Source organism: Rhopalosiphum maidis, chromosome 1 (assembly GCF_003676215.2).
Source record: "Rhopalosiphum maidis isolate BTI-1 chromosome 1, ASM367621v3, whole genome shotgun sequence".
In the NCBI taxonomy this organism is placed as follows: Eukaryota; Metazoa; Arthropoda; class Insecta; order Hemiptera; family Aphididae; genus Rhopalosiphum; species Rhopalosiphum maidis.
In genome coordinates, this window is record NC_040877.1 from 2,813,975 (window position 1) to 2,827,067 (window position 13,093).

A 13,093-nucleotide genomic window follows, 5' to 3' on the forward strand; every position below is an offset into this window, starting at 1 on the left:
GATCCACTTATTTTCAATCTGTAATAACACTTGTTGTTAACCAATTATTTTTAAAGGTTTTCGTTTATTCGAGTATAACATTGTTTATCAATAAAATGATCATATTTCTGGTCAATCGGAACCCAAATTATCTTAATGTCGTATCATAGTATTGCTGATGGTACTTTCGTCTAACGTAGTTCCACTCGAAAACTGAACATTAGGAGTACCTATTTGAATCACAATAGTTTACAGTTAAATACTTATAATGTTAAAACCGTTCGAAAAGCTTTTAATACGCACAATATTAAAAACATATATCTCAAAATATCAATGAAAATCAAAATAATGTTTCAAAAAAATACATTACCCAACAATGCATGATTTTTTTTTCGAATCAACTAGTTTTGTCACATTATTTGTTGTACATTTAAAATTGAGAAATGTATTAGGAAAATACAGAAATTTCAGTAATTACTATAACATACATTTCAAAATTATGGCTAAAATTAATATTATTTCATTCCGGTTTATCAGTATCATTATTAACAGGATTATATGATTATGTTGTATGTGATGACATCACTATATTATTATGTACAGTGTATACACAGTACACTTAACAGTAATATACTTATATTATCATTGAATAAGTTACATAATAGATGACGAATTAGGTGAAATAGACTGAATAAATTGTATTATCATAATTTCCGGAAACAATACAAAATGTTAATATTTAATACAATGGCAAAATGGTTTTTAACCAGCATACAATAAACAATTAATAAATTAAAACAGATATTTACCGTAAATTAAGTATTTAATTAAAAAAAATACTTGGCATGAGTAGTATGCGCGTGAATTTGGCTTATTTTTCGTCATATAATAACAAATTAGACTTTAGTATAAACTATAATAATTGTTGACTTGACAGCAAAATATACAATAACCCGAAGAATTGAATTGATGCCTATGTCAGTTTCTTTATAAATAAATTAAAATTTTCAGACCTTTAGAGTTTAGACAGTTTAATGCAAATAATTAAATATGCAGTAAATTGTGAGTGTCATTTGATTGGTGTGCAGTATTTGTAGGTGGTGAAAATAACGAGTTCTTTTTCACCATTATGACCTTACTTTTTTTTATATTACCACTTTTGTAATTATTTCATCCTGAAATCCTAAGTACGTTTAGTGTTGTTATAATATGTTTAATAATATAACGGCTATCACAGGATTGAGACAATTTTATCTTTTTGGTCAAACAGTTAGGCGAAATTGAAATTATGTGAAGAATTCACTACTGCCTCAAAAATTCAATACAAAATTATGTTGTACGATATCATATTAAATAATGTACATTTTATCATAGCGATAGAATTATACTAACAGATAAAAGTGATTAAACATTAATATTATCTTATACATTTGGTAAACTAATTTTAAACTTTTCACTATTGCGTAAATTATTATTATTTTATATACTCAATGATATTTTCAAAATATATATATACACTGCACCTATTTACGCCGCTGAATTGTACATGAGTATTAATTTACTTAAAAGTAACATACGTAACGTTTGATCTTAAAAAAAATTACATTTTAAATTAGTAATTTAAATAAATTAAAATTATTCTGAGAAATAAGTCACAAGCGATGTGTTCACTTTAGAATTATTTTTATATTATGCAATGTCTTATAATCAAATTCAATCATATCCAGTATAGTTAGTTACTCAATGACGAGGTAAACTATACGTATATCTTTATACAGTAATATGTCTACCCCGGGTTGTTTTCTTAATCTCCAAATATAGGTTTATTATTATCATTATTACGTACACACTTACTCATAAACCATTTTGTTTGTTTAGAAGAAAATAATCATGGTACGAGATATTATGTTGCTATCGGTCATAAATAAATCACCAATTAATATTTTTGGAGAGACGATTTATTATTTATTATAAGTATTTGGGAAACTTTCGTAGGTCGTAAAAATGTATTGTGTTTATCCAAATAATATAAAGATGAAATAAATAAATCAAAAACAATTGAAAACTTGATTTAGTTTACCATAAAAATAATAGAAAAGTAATATAAAAAGTAATTATTTTTCCTGTGGGTTAGTTAATATACCGAGTGATTCTTTTATCGAATAACATTAATTATTTCAATATCTATATCGATATAATTTTAAGTCAAAATAGAACAACACTTAAAAAAAATAACAAACATTTTAATATTTTTATTGTTATACCTATATTGTTTTAAGTTTTTATTTTTTTCAATGACAGCAAAGATTTTTAATTTTATACTCAGAGACAGAATATTTTTGGAGTATTTCGATACATAAAAATCGAAGTATGGACGAGTATTATGAGTTAAACGTATTTGAAGTTTATATAAACGGAGTAGTTGACTAACATTTTGTAAAATAACTTCTTCACTCTGCTCATTTAAACTTTAAATACTTATAATTCCTAAATTACTCGTCAACAATTATTATTATGTATTGAAATAGTCTGAAAAATATTCTGTTGCGGAATATAAAATTATAAATGAATGTTGTCATTTAAAAAAGTGAAAAACTTAAAACACAACGATAAAAAACATTAAAACACGAGTATATAAACTAAAAAAGTAAATGGATATATATTTTGAAATAATTAAAAAATAAGTAAAAGAATCACCTTTTATACAGTGTGTCCATAGGTGCCAGTCAAATACGTGATATTTGTTATAGTATTATTATATTCCTATCAAACGAAGCAGATTATTACGTAATAGTGTAGTCATAAATTACAGTAAGCTATACATGATTGAAACATCTTACGACAAATTAGTCACAAAATAGTACTAATAGATGACTATAATAATACGTATAGTATTTTGTGGTGAAGAGATAACTGTTTTCGTTATCGGAATGTCGACTAAGGTGCGACTATGCAGAGTAAATAACATACCTGTGCTATACTTTTATCTGGCCACTTGTCGGTGTACGGTGGATTTCCACGCGGAGCAGTTTGTTTTGTTCGCGTACTGACGACGGTTGTAGAAAAAGTCGACGACGTAATAATAATAAAAACCAAAACACGTTACCGTAAAATCGGCCGCGTACTCACGAGTAAAAACGAAACGATGACTGTGGTGAGTGCCCAGAATGCTCTAGCCAAAGCCGCAGCCAAATTGGAGAAACACATTAACCTGTTGAAGTACACGATATTTTGTATAAGCGTCGTAATATGGGTAAGTGCACCGTAGTGTGTTTTTTCCGTTGTTCCATCAACAGAAAAATTATTTCGTATGTATTGCTGCTTAAATTTGTAATGGTTGATGGTTGATAACATATAGTTTTATCATCGAATGGTTTATTATTATGCGATTTTACTTGTAACGAGACGGCCCGTCTATAAACTGTGACCAACACACTAGGTAATATTGTGAGTTATAGGTTGTAATTCTAACTTGATTCGTTTTAAAGGATATTCTAAATTCAGGACTATTTTTTAGTGTTAAGAAAAAAAAAATTACGTTTTTCGTTCATTGTTGGGGAAAAGAAGTTTAAAGTTTGATCTCTAACTACACTACTGAATTCGAATACAGAGACTAGTAGATTCCACGCGCATTTTTATATGAATAATAAAATATACATGGTAATTATTTCACTCAAGATATTAATTTTACTAAAAAATATGAAAGTCTCAAGTTTATAAATATAATTTAAATACCTTTATAAATACATATATCACAGATAAAATAACACTATTATTGTGTTATCTACCTTCATTGTGTTCGTTCGAAGATCCGTAATTATGGTTATCAGTTACGGTTATGTAGTTACGGTTGACGATCATTGACTTGGTTAACCGATTGTTCTATATATTGTTTAGCATCATTTTGCATTTTTAATCAACCACCTAAATAAAATATTTTATAAAATTAAATTATCGACATTATCTTCAAGTTGTAAAAATTAAAAACTTCCTAGTCATTGTTATAAATTAACTAACACAATGGACCTATTTTATTTTTGCAATATTGTCTTTATTGTTTGATAATGTCAAGGAAGGCGTTGATTATATCAAATACTGATGTTAAGCACAAATTATATTGACTAGACATTTACGTTGTTACCTAAATTACATCATTAACAGTAACTTATATAGTTATATGTATCCATGTCAAATAACATTTGCCTCTTGCTATACAATTAATAAAGACTTCCAATAAAACCTAAAACTACCTACATTCAACAAACTGGCCAAATTCCATTCAAAAATAAATACTAACACCAATCCTTTAGTTAAAAAATTCTTATCTTAGCTTGTTTATATCATAAATAATTGATATTACATTTTGAGCCAATATTAAATTTATGTAAATTGGAATCAATAGATTTACATTATAAATATGCAATATTTAATAATTATTCTAATTTTTTTGAATATTTTATTGTGTATATTAAATTATAACAATATAAGTAAGAGTTTAAGTCCTACAATTAATATTTTTTTTTAATTATGATACAAATTTCTAAGTAAAAACTAAATAGGGTTTGCTACCAAAGAGTGTCCTCAATATTGAAGACCGAAGCATTTTTATTACTTCAAAAGGCGATGAAAAATACAAAAAAAATAATTAAAAAAACGCTTGTCGCTGGGCTCATAGTATAAATTTGAATTTAGAATGAATATTTAATTAATTATTATACATTATAATATAGGTCGCCAGCTTGAGTCGTGATTGCACTCCAGCTGTAAAACAATAATAATATCCGATCGCACGGGTTTAAGGTGAATTCCCTTGATTAAGATTATCTATACAACAGTACCTATAATAATACTCTGATGATGATGATGACGGACAAACGCAAATGGCATTACGCAATAATAACACAGTGGCTCAATATTATAATGATATTACATTATGTTCTCTGATTCTAACGCGCGTTCGATATTCAATGTGGTTCGTGGAATAACCGTGTTCGCGCGTCCTATATACGTTATATCTGCCTGCGTGATGAGTATAATAATATTAGACGTGGATACGACCACTGGACGATGGCATATTACAGCGGGCTGTCTGCGCGTACTATTAGTGATGGGATCATAGACAAGTATTATATTATTATTATATTACGAGTATTATGGATGTAGTATGGATTGGAAGGTTGATGGCACGATGTACACATTTAATGAACCGGCCGGTTTCAATAATATATTGTCTATAACACGTGGCTTATTTTACCCGATCTCGTCCACCGACCCAAACACTAACATTACATAATATTATTATGCTTTGATTGAAAATTTCGACCACCACAATTAATATTATTAATATTTTTAATATGCATTGTACGTATATGCATGAGCAGCAAACAACCACTGTTTTTCATGAGTAGATATGTAGTTTCAAAATCTCCTCTGACAGACCTAATATTATTGTATTAATATCGTTGAAATCCGATGGATTTATGTTCATATGATAAACAGTACAGTTTAATAAACCACTGTGTGTTACACGTTTAGTATTGCAGTATAAGCATAATATCATGACGACAGATCTGAAATTAATTTATCAATATTAAAAAGCCATGCTTAATTTAACCGCAGATTTATCTTACAACAATATTTAACACAACCAGCAACAGAAAATGAAAGTTTTTATTAACGCGAATTTAATACAGAAAGTTCTATGGTTTCTTTGATTACATTTTTTTTTTTTTTGGTTTATTGTTAAAATTATATTTTTGTATAATGTAAATAATATAATACTACCATATTATCATTATGTTGAATAAGGGACCTTGTGTGGACTGCATATAAATGAGTACTTAAAGACAAACATTTTAACAATTAGAACATAAAATAAATAGTAGCTATATTGTTTCAAGGTCATACCAAATTATTAATCAATGTTTATTTTTAAATAATTATAAGCATTGAACGTTTTATTTTTTTCGTTTGTAATAACTGTTTTAGGTATGCAATGAACATAAATGATTAAATCACATTATTCATACGTAACTTTAAAAGTTCATACATTATAATTACTAAATTTTAACGAAAATTTAAAACAAATATATATGTATATAGGTATGTTACATTGCAACTTGTTTGAAAGAAATTTATTTATATCTTAATTTTGAAATATTTAAAATATTCCACAAACATAACATTTTTAAAAACTAGATCTTAATTTAAATACAGTGAAACCTCTCTTACGGAAACCTTCAACTAGTGGACATTTTTATGATTAGATTTTCATAATTGTTATCGTAATTATTAACTAAATATATTTTATTACAATCAACATTCTTTATTTTTATAATATATAATTAATAAAGCTTATCTTATCCGTCATAGGAAATAACTGTCTCATTCGGTAACTGATTTTGTTTTTAAATAATATTACATATTATACAAATATGCTTACAATCATAGATACAAATAATATAAATATATAAAATTAATGTATAACATGTTTTTGATTTATTATTTATTATTTTAATATATTTTTATTTTTTATTTATCCATTCGTCACATTTAAATAGCAGACTCTGAAATAGTGAACAAAATTTGGAATGAGAATGTCCGGTACTTAGGGGTTTCACTGTAATATAAAGTGTAATTTAAAGTTCATAAAATATAGAGACTTACGTTTTGTTTGGTATTTTAAAGTTTAAAAGTGTGACTTATATTAGTATATAGTATAATAAAATGATTAACGTATAATCATTTTAATGCGCTTATATTTTTTTTACAGTACTTACATTATGTAGATTAATCCACTAACCATACTTACTTTCTCTTCCCTCCAAATGTCTTCAATGCATTTATTTAAAATATGTTTATTGGAATTTTTAAATACACTTAATAAAGTCTAAATTTTCAAATTATTGAGTCATTTTTTACTATATAAGGAATATTATAGCAATGCAAACATCCATTTTTCATAGAAAGACACTATGAGTAGATTATGAAGTGGATATTTTTTTTTTTTGAGAAGGTTGATATACCATATTAAAATTTGAAGGTGTAGTTTATCAGTTGTTTAAATGTTTAATGTTTATACTATTGATTTTGATCTATAAAAATTTAAAATATATGTAATATTGGATTTAGAATTTATAAACTTGGACTATTTTAACACATTTTAAAATATTCTAAGTTAATATGGATGTATCTCTACAAAACACTCATTAAATAGTATAACAGTACTTACTCACTTAAGAATTCGAAAATATTGACTAAGGCATATTTAATAATTCCAATAAATAGATTTTAATTAAATACATTGGAGACATTTGAAAATAAAATGGTTGTTGAATCAATCTATAAATAAAAAAAATCTTTAAAAACCCAAACAAAACTTAATTCTCTATATTTTATTGACTATTCATACTATTTAAGTTAACATCCAGTTTTTAAAAGTTTATTGTTGTATTTGTGATGAAAACTTTAATTATTTTCAAGATTAATACATAAATACATTTTGGATTAAAAAGAAAGTTGTCGATATGTACATAAATACATAAATGTATATTTTAAATAATCCTTAAAATATAGTAATTATAATGTAGACATTTTTAAAATTTCTTGTGAATAGTATAAATTGATCATATCTTAATGAGCTTCACTTGAAATGTTTTTTTTTTTTGAATAAATACATATGAAAATAAAAATAAAAATAGCAATAACTCTTGGATTATAACGTTTTATACTGATTGAAAATGTATTCATGTAACTTAAAATAATTAATTTTAAAGGTTTAAAATATTAAATAAGATATATTATATAATATATTAGTTATACTTATCGGTTTTTCATCAATTTGAATATATTTTTAACAAGTGCACATTTGGTTTAATTAATTTAATCCAATTCGATAAATTATCGAAATGCGGTCCATTATAGTATAGGAGTTTACATTCTTTTATGTAGTTTTATACAAAACTATAATCAAAAAAAGTAAATTTCAAACATTGAAAATAATGACTAATGATTAATAAATTCACAACGTGTACCTACGAGTATAACGTTGAAAATTAAATTGAATCGGTTTTTGTTCATTAAAAATCATCAAAAGTAGGAAATTTAATTCAGCAAACTAATTTTTTAAGTCATTAAATTAAGTTAAAAATAGAAAAGCTTAAGAAAGGTTTAACGTTTTTTTTTCACTTGTAACAGTACCAATTTAAAGATTATAATAAAAAAAATACTTAACTTAATTAAAAAACAGGTACATTTTTTTTTCAACTCTAATATTATTTTATAATCTATGTAAAAAGTACAATGATAATATTTTATAAGGGTGTATATATAAGCTAAAACAAATATGCATGTTAAATACTAAATGTAATATAAGAGTTAGTAATAATTGAAAAATATTTCTGATAATTTTATATAGTGAGCAAAGTGATGGATGCATTGATTTTACAATGATGTGTATACTTATTTTATTTTCATTTTTCTGTCAGTCTTCACCTTTTGAGTAGTCAAAATTCGATTTATAGTTTAATTTTAAATTTCGAGGAGATTTTCGGTAGAGAGTTGAATGTATTTAGTACTTTATTATAAAGTTTTTTATATCTAGTCTATAAATAAATAATAAATATATCAATAAATAAATATGGAAATTACGTAGTCACATTTTTTTTTTTCATAAGTGATTTAAGTTTAAATTTTATTTATTATAACAATGAAAATAGGAAAATTACTTTTTAATAAAAAATATAGTCTATTTTATGTTAATACCTAAGGTTTGAAAATTTAAAGCAAGATTCCTCATTAATAGTTGTTATTAAATTTTAAAAATCTAAAAAAAAAATATAAGTACAATTATTTTTATAGTAATTTGAAGTAAAATTTATATATTTAAACAAAGGATAGTGATTTCAGTAGGTACTTTTATAAAACTAAAAACATTATTCGTGTGAATATGCATCTGTTAAGTTTATTATTATATTTTAAATCTTATATAATGACATTTTAAAAATATTTACTATTGTTTAAGTTATTGTTTATATTTATATTACACATATATTTAAACATTCAGCGTAGAATTTAAACTGGCTTTAAAAGATAATGTAATATAAAATAATACTTTATTATAAAAATATAATTATTTTTCAAAAATTAATTTTAAATATAAAATAATATTATGACAGAAATATTTTCAAAAACCTTAATGTTTTATGAATTAACGAGTGCCTTGCTTGGGTACATCATCCCATACATTATATTAATATAATATACTTAATAATAATAAAGGTTGATAGATTTAGCTCAAAATAGTTTTTCTTATGTAGTAATAATTTATCATTGAATTCAATTTGATTACATAAATTATAGTGACTTACTCAATTTGATGTTCATTCAACACATATCGTATTACAAAACAATTATCTGTATTTGACCACTTGTTTCCCTTTTTTTTTTCTATTAAATAAATAATTAATAATGAACTACATAAATATTAAATCTTTTTAGTTTATATAGGAAATATAATAAACTTAACATAACTGTAAAAATATAAATTAACTGGTTGATAATTATATACCGTGTAAAAAAATCATTGAGTTAGAAGTTATTTTAAAAATAAAGTTATTCGTAATGTAGGTAAGTTAATATTAACTTTTAACTCATAAATTAATTTTAATTTTATTAATTTTTTATTATTTAATAATCTTTAAGAAGATAATGAACCCTATTAAAAATGTTCGTTGTTTGTATAATAATGCACATTGGATTTAAAATTTGGATTGCAATGCACAAACTAATAGAAAAAAACATGAAAAAGTCATAAGCATCAAATATCTATAATAATACATAGAGGTAGTATATACTAACTCATATAAAGCGTTTGGCATTCCAATAAATCCACATATGGCCGTAATCATAACACGTTACTAGTTTGATATCCTACAACCCCGCAGTCTTACAATTTCATAGATTTTAAGTAGAAATATTTTACTTTCTACCTGGAGCCCATACTGAATCGTGATTTATAGCCACAACTTTTTTGCGAGACGTCTTTCTTGTGTCCGTTTAACATTTTGACTGCACGATCAGTTCCTATTTACCAAATATAGGATCAAACAACTCCACGTGTTTGGTACCTCAGACTTTGCATGTACGGCTATACGTTTATTATTACTATTACTCATATAATATGAACGCATATGATATGATGACCCAAGAGAATAAATTATTAATATTTGATATTTTATTGTAGTGAAGAGAAAACATTACATCTTACTTAACTGTCCAAACACATATCATATGATAATATAGCATATAGGTACCAATAAGGTTAAACGAAAATATCCAGTAACTAGTGTGTATCGGATAAGTTATTTGGAATGTTTCCATTTTTTATTTTTATTTTTGAACAACTTATCATTTTGAGAAATTTATTTAACTTGTTTTACTCGATTTTGGAACGGTTTTATGGATTCTCCGATCGATAACACGACTTTCGACTGCACAAAATATAGTTCTTCCGTCTTTTAAATACGATACAATCCACAACAATAGTACTTTAATTTCATTTTCGAGTGTGTTTCACTGAACTGTGAGTGAACGTGGCAAGATATCGTTTGAAATGTATGCCCTGCTGGGCGCATTACTTCAGCGTAATGTTTCGACTACGTCAAAAGCCGTAACCATGATTACAATTTTTATGGTAAGTGTTTTATTACATATTTTTTTAATGAGTCCTCCACCCTTAAAAGATACTAAAAAAGTAAAAATAAAAATATTTCATTACTTTATAAAACAACACGTGTATTTAATGATCATAACGATAAATATACATGTATTAAAATACGAAGACATGCATATTATATTATTTTATACTTAAATTATTATAACAATTTATGAAAAAAATATAAAAATACCGTTAATAAAAAACATTATCTACAAAATGAATTAAGTATCTACGAAATAATAATATTGTAGTTAAAATATGCCCAACTCAAACAAAGATAATGTAATGGTTATTGTACACATAATTCTGAATTATTTATAAAATGCTGAATAGCATTTAAAATGCAATGATGGTATATCTAAAAGAAAATCTTGATATCACGTTTAGAGCATTTTAGAAATATTGTATAATCTACTATCTGCTAAGGTATCGTCACTAAATTTTGATATTTAAGTAAATTGGTATCAAACGATATACTTCAGATCACATATTATAAATATGGTCATTTTAAAGTATGCACGTCAATTAATATTGGAATATCAGGTGAGTTCAATGCAAAGAACTGATTCGATGCAACAAAATAATATAAAGATAATGATATAATAAAATATCATTTTACAACGTTAATAATGTATATTATTATTATCTGATGTAATGTATACATTTATATTTTAAAAAATGTCGTCACAAAGAGTAGAAGTAGTAAATGGTACAATGAGTGATATTTCCCCCTTTCCTCCTACTCAGAAAAAAAAAATTGTAATTTTAACAACGCACATTCCTTGTGTACATTATTATAAAACGTACTAATGTACAATGCGGCAAAAACACATTTGCTTTTTAATATTGACTTACTTTCGTAACAACTGCGACGGGGAAAGCTCTTCAATGAAATTGAAATTATGTCTTAAGTTTTTTCTACAGTTTGTCGTCAACGTATACGTTTTTAATAATATTTAAAAACTATCCTTTGATCTTTAAAATTATGTTTAAATTTGTATACCTACTTATTATGATATGCAGTTATGTTTACTGATATTTCATTTTGAAGCTGGCGAAAATATCACAATGATGATGACTCAAGTAATTTTCACGTTGATTTTTAGATAATTCCTGATTACATTTCTATTTGTTTATTAAATTATTATTTTGTTTAGTTTATGGAAAATATTGTGAATCCACAAGGAAAAAAAATTGTTATTGATTTATGAATTCATTTTACATTATAGAAAGATGAAATGTACAACCCAATTATTACAAAACTGGAAAATGGTTAACGAGTGAACCATATGGTGGGTCAGCTAAATTGGAATTAGTGAAATACAATTTACAAAAAATGATTTGATACTCAATAAACAGTAAATGGTCTAATAAACATAACTGAAAATAAATGTGTAGTTAATTTAATTTAAATGAATAAACAATTTACAAAACATCATATAATCAGGATTTAATAGAAAATAAAAAATAAAAAAATAAATTTTAAACCAACCATATTTGTTTCTGGTAACGCATCGTTTTAAAAGATTCACTACAAATCTATAACGAGCTAGAAGCATGTTTAAATTAAGTTTTTTAGGTTTTTGTGGGTATAAAGAAAAAAAATGTCATCTTTAGGGTATTTCATGTTACGAAATAAATCCTTTTTTCCTTACTTTTAGATACTTCAAAAGAAAATATTTCCTTTTGATTGAAAAATAGCTAAATATATATTCTCAGTTTGTGAAAAGCGTAAAATTTTATCAAACTATGTCAACCATATATAGATTCTAAAATATCGTAACCATATTAAAAACAAAAGATAAATTATATTTTTTTAAAGGAGTTCTTTTCTTTAATATTTTACTTAGTTTAAGGAAATATAACATTAATGATAATATGCAAACTATATCTACTTTTATAAAAAATGTTATAAGTTAGTGTCAAATATATTGTATTATTTGTTTTATGTATTATCTTCCAAAAATATCCATAAAAACCTTGGTTTCAATCAAAATCTACTTATTATATTATAACTCGATAAAACTAACATTATCCATATAAATCGAACAAGTTGTCCAAATTCTGTAGATGCTGCAGAGATTAAATTTCAAAATCAATTTTTTTTTATAATGCATAAATTTAAATACATAAAATAAACTAAAATAACTTGCTAAAAGTAATATACAATTTAAAAAAAACTGGTTGTAATTTATTTTACCTGTAAATTAGTCTTTTATTCTCTATTTTTTATATTTCAATATAGTTATTGTAAATTTTTTTTATTCATGATACATATAATTCATATAATATATGTATACATTCCAATTTATGCTTTGTTTTAAAATATATTCAACTATTTCTAATAAAAATATTTAAATTGATAGAGTGTTTTAAAAACTTGGTAGAATAAAAATT

At 24.6% G+C, this 13,093-nt stretch overlaps 1 protein-coding gene across 1 annotated transcript in view; it reads left to right on the top strand.

The window, feature by feature from the left end:
• The first annotated feature begins 3,124 nt into the window (after nt 1–3,124).
• The window catches only part of LOC113549048 (tetraspanin-2A), a 152,453-nt gene continuing 142,484 nt past the window's right edge, over nt 3,125–13,093 (top strand). Inside the window, exon 1 of the mRNA XM_026950195.1 lies at nt 3,125–3,232. Within this exon, the coding sequence (XP_026805996.1) occupies nt 3,125–3,232 (108 nt within the window). The remainder of the gene's footprint in view (nt 3,233–13,093) is intronic.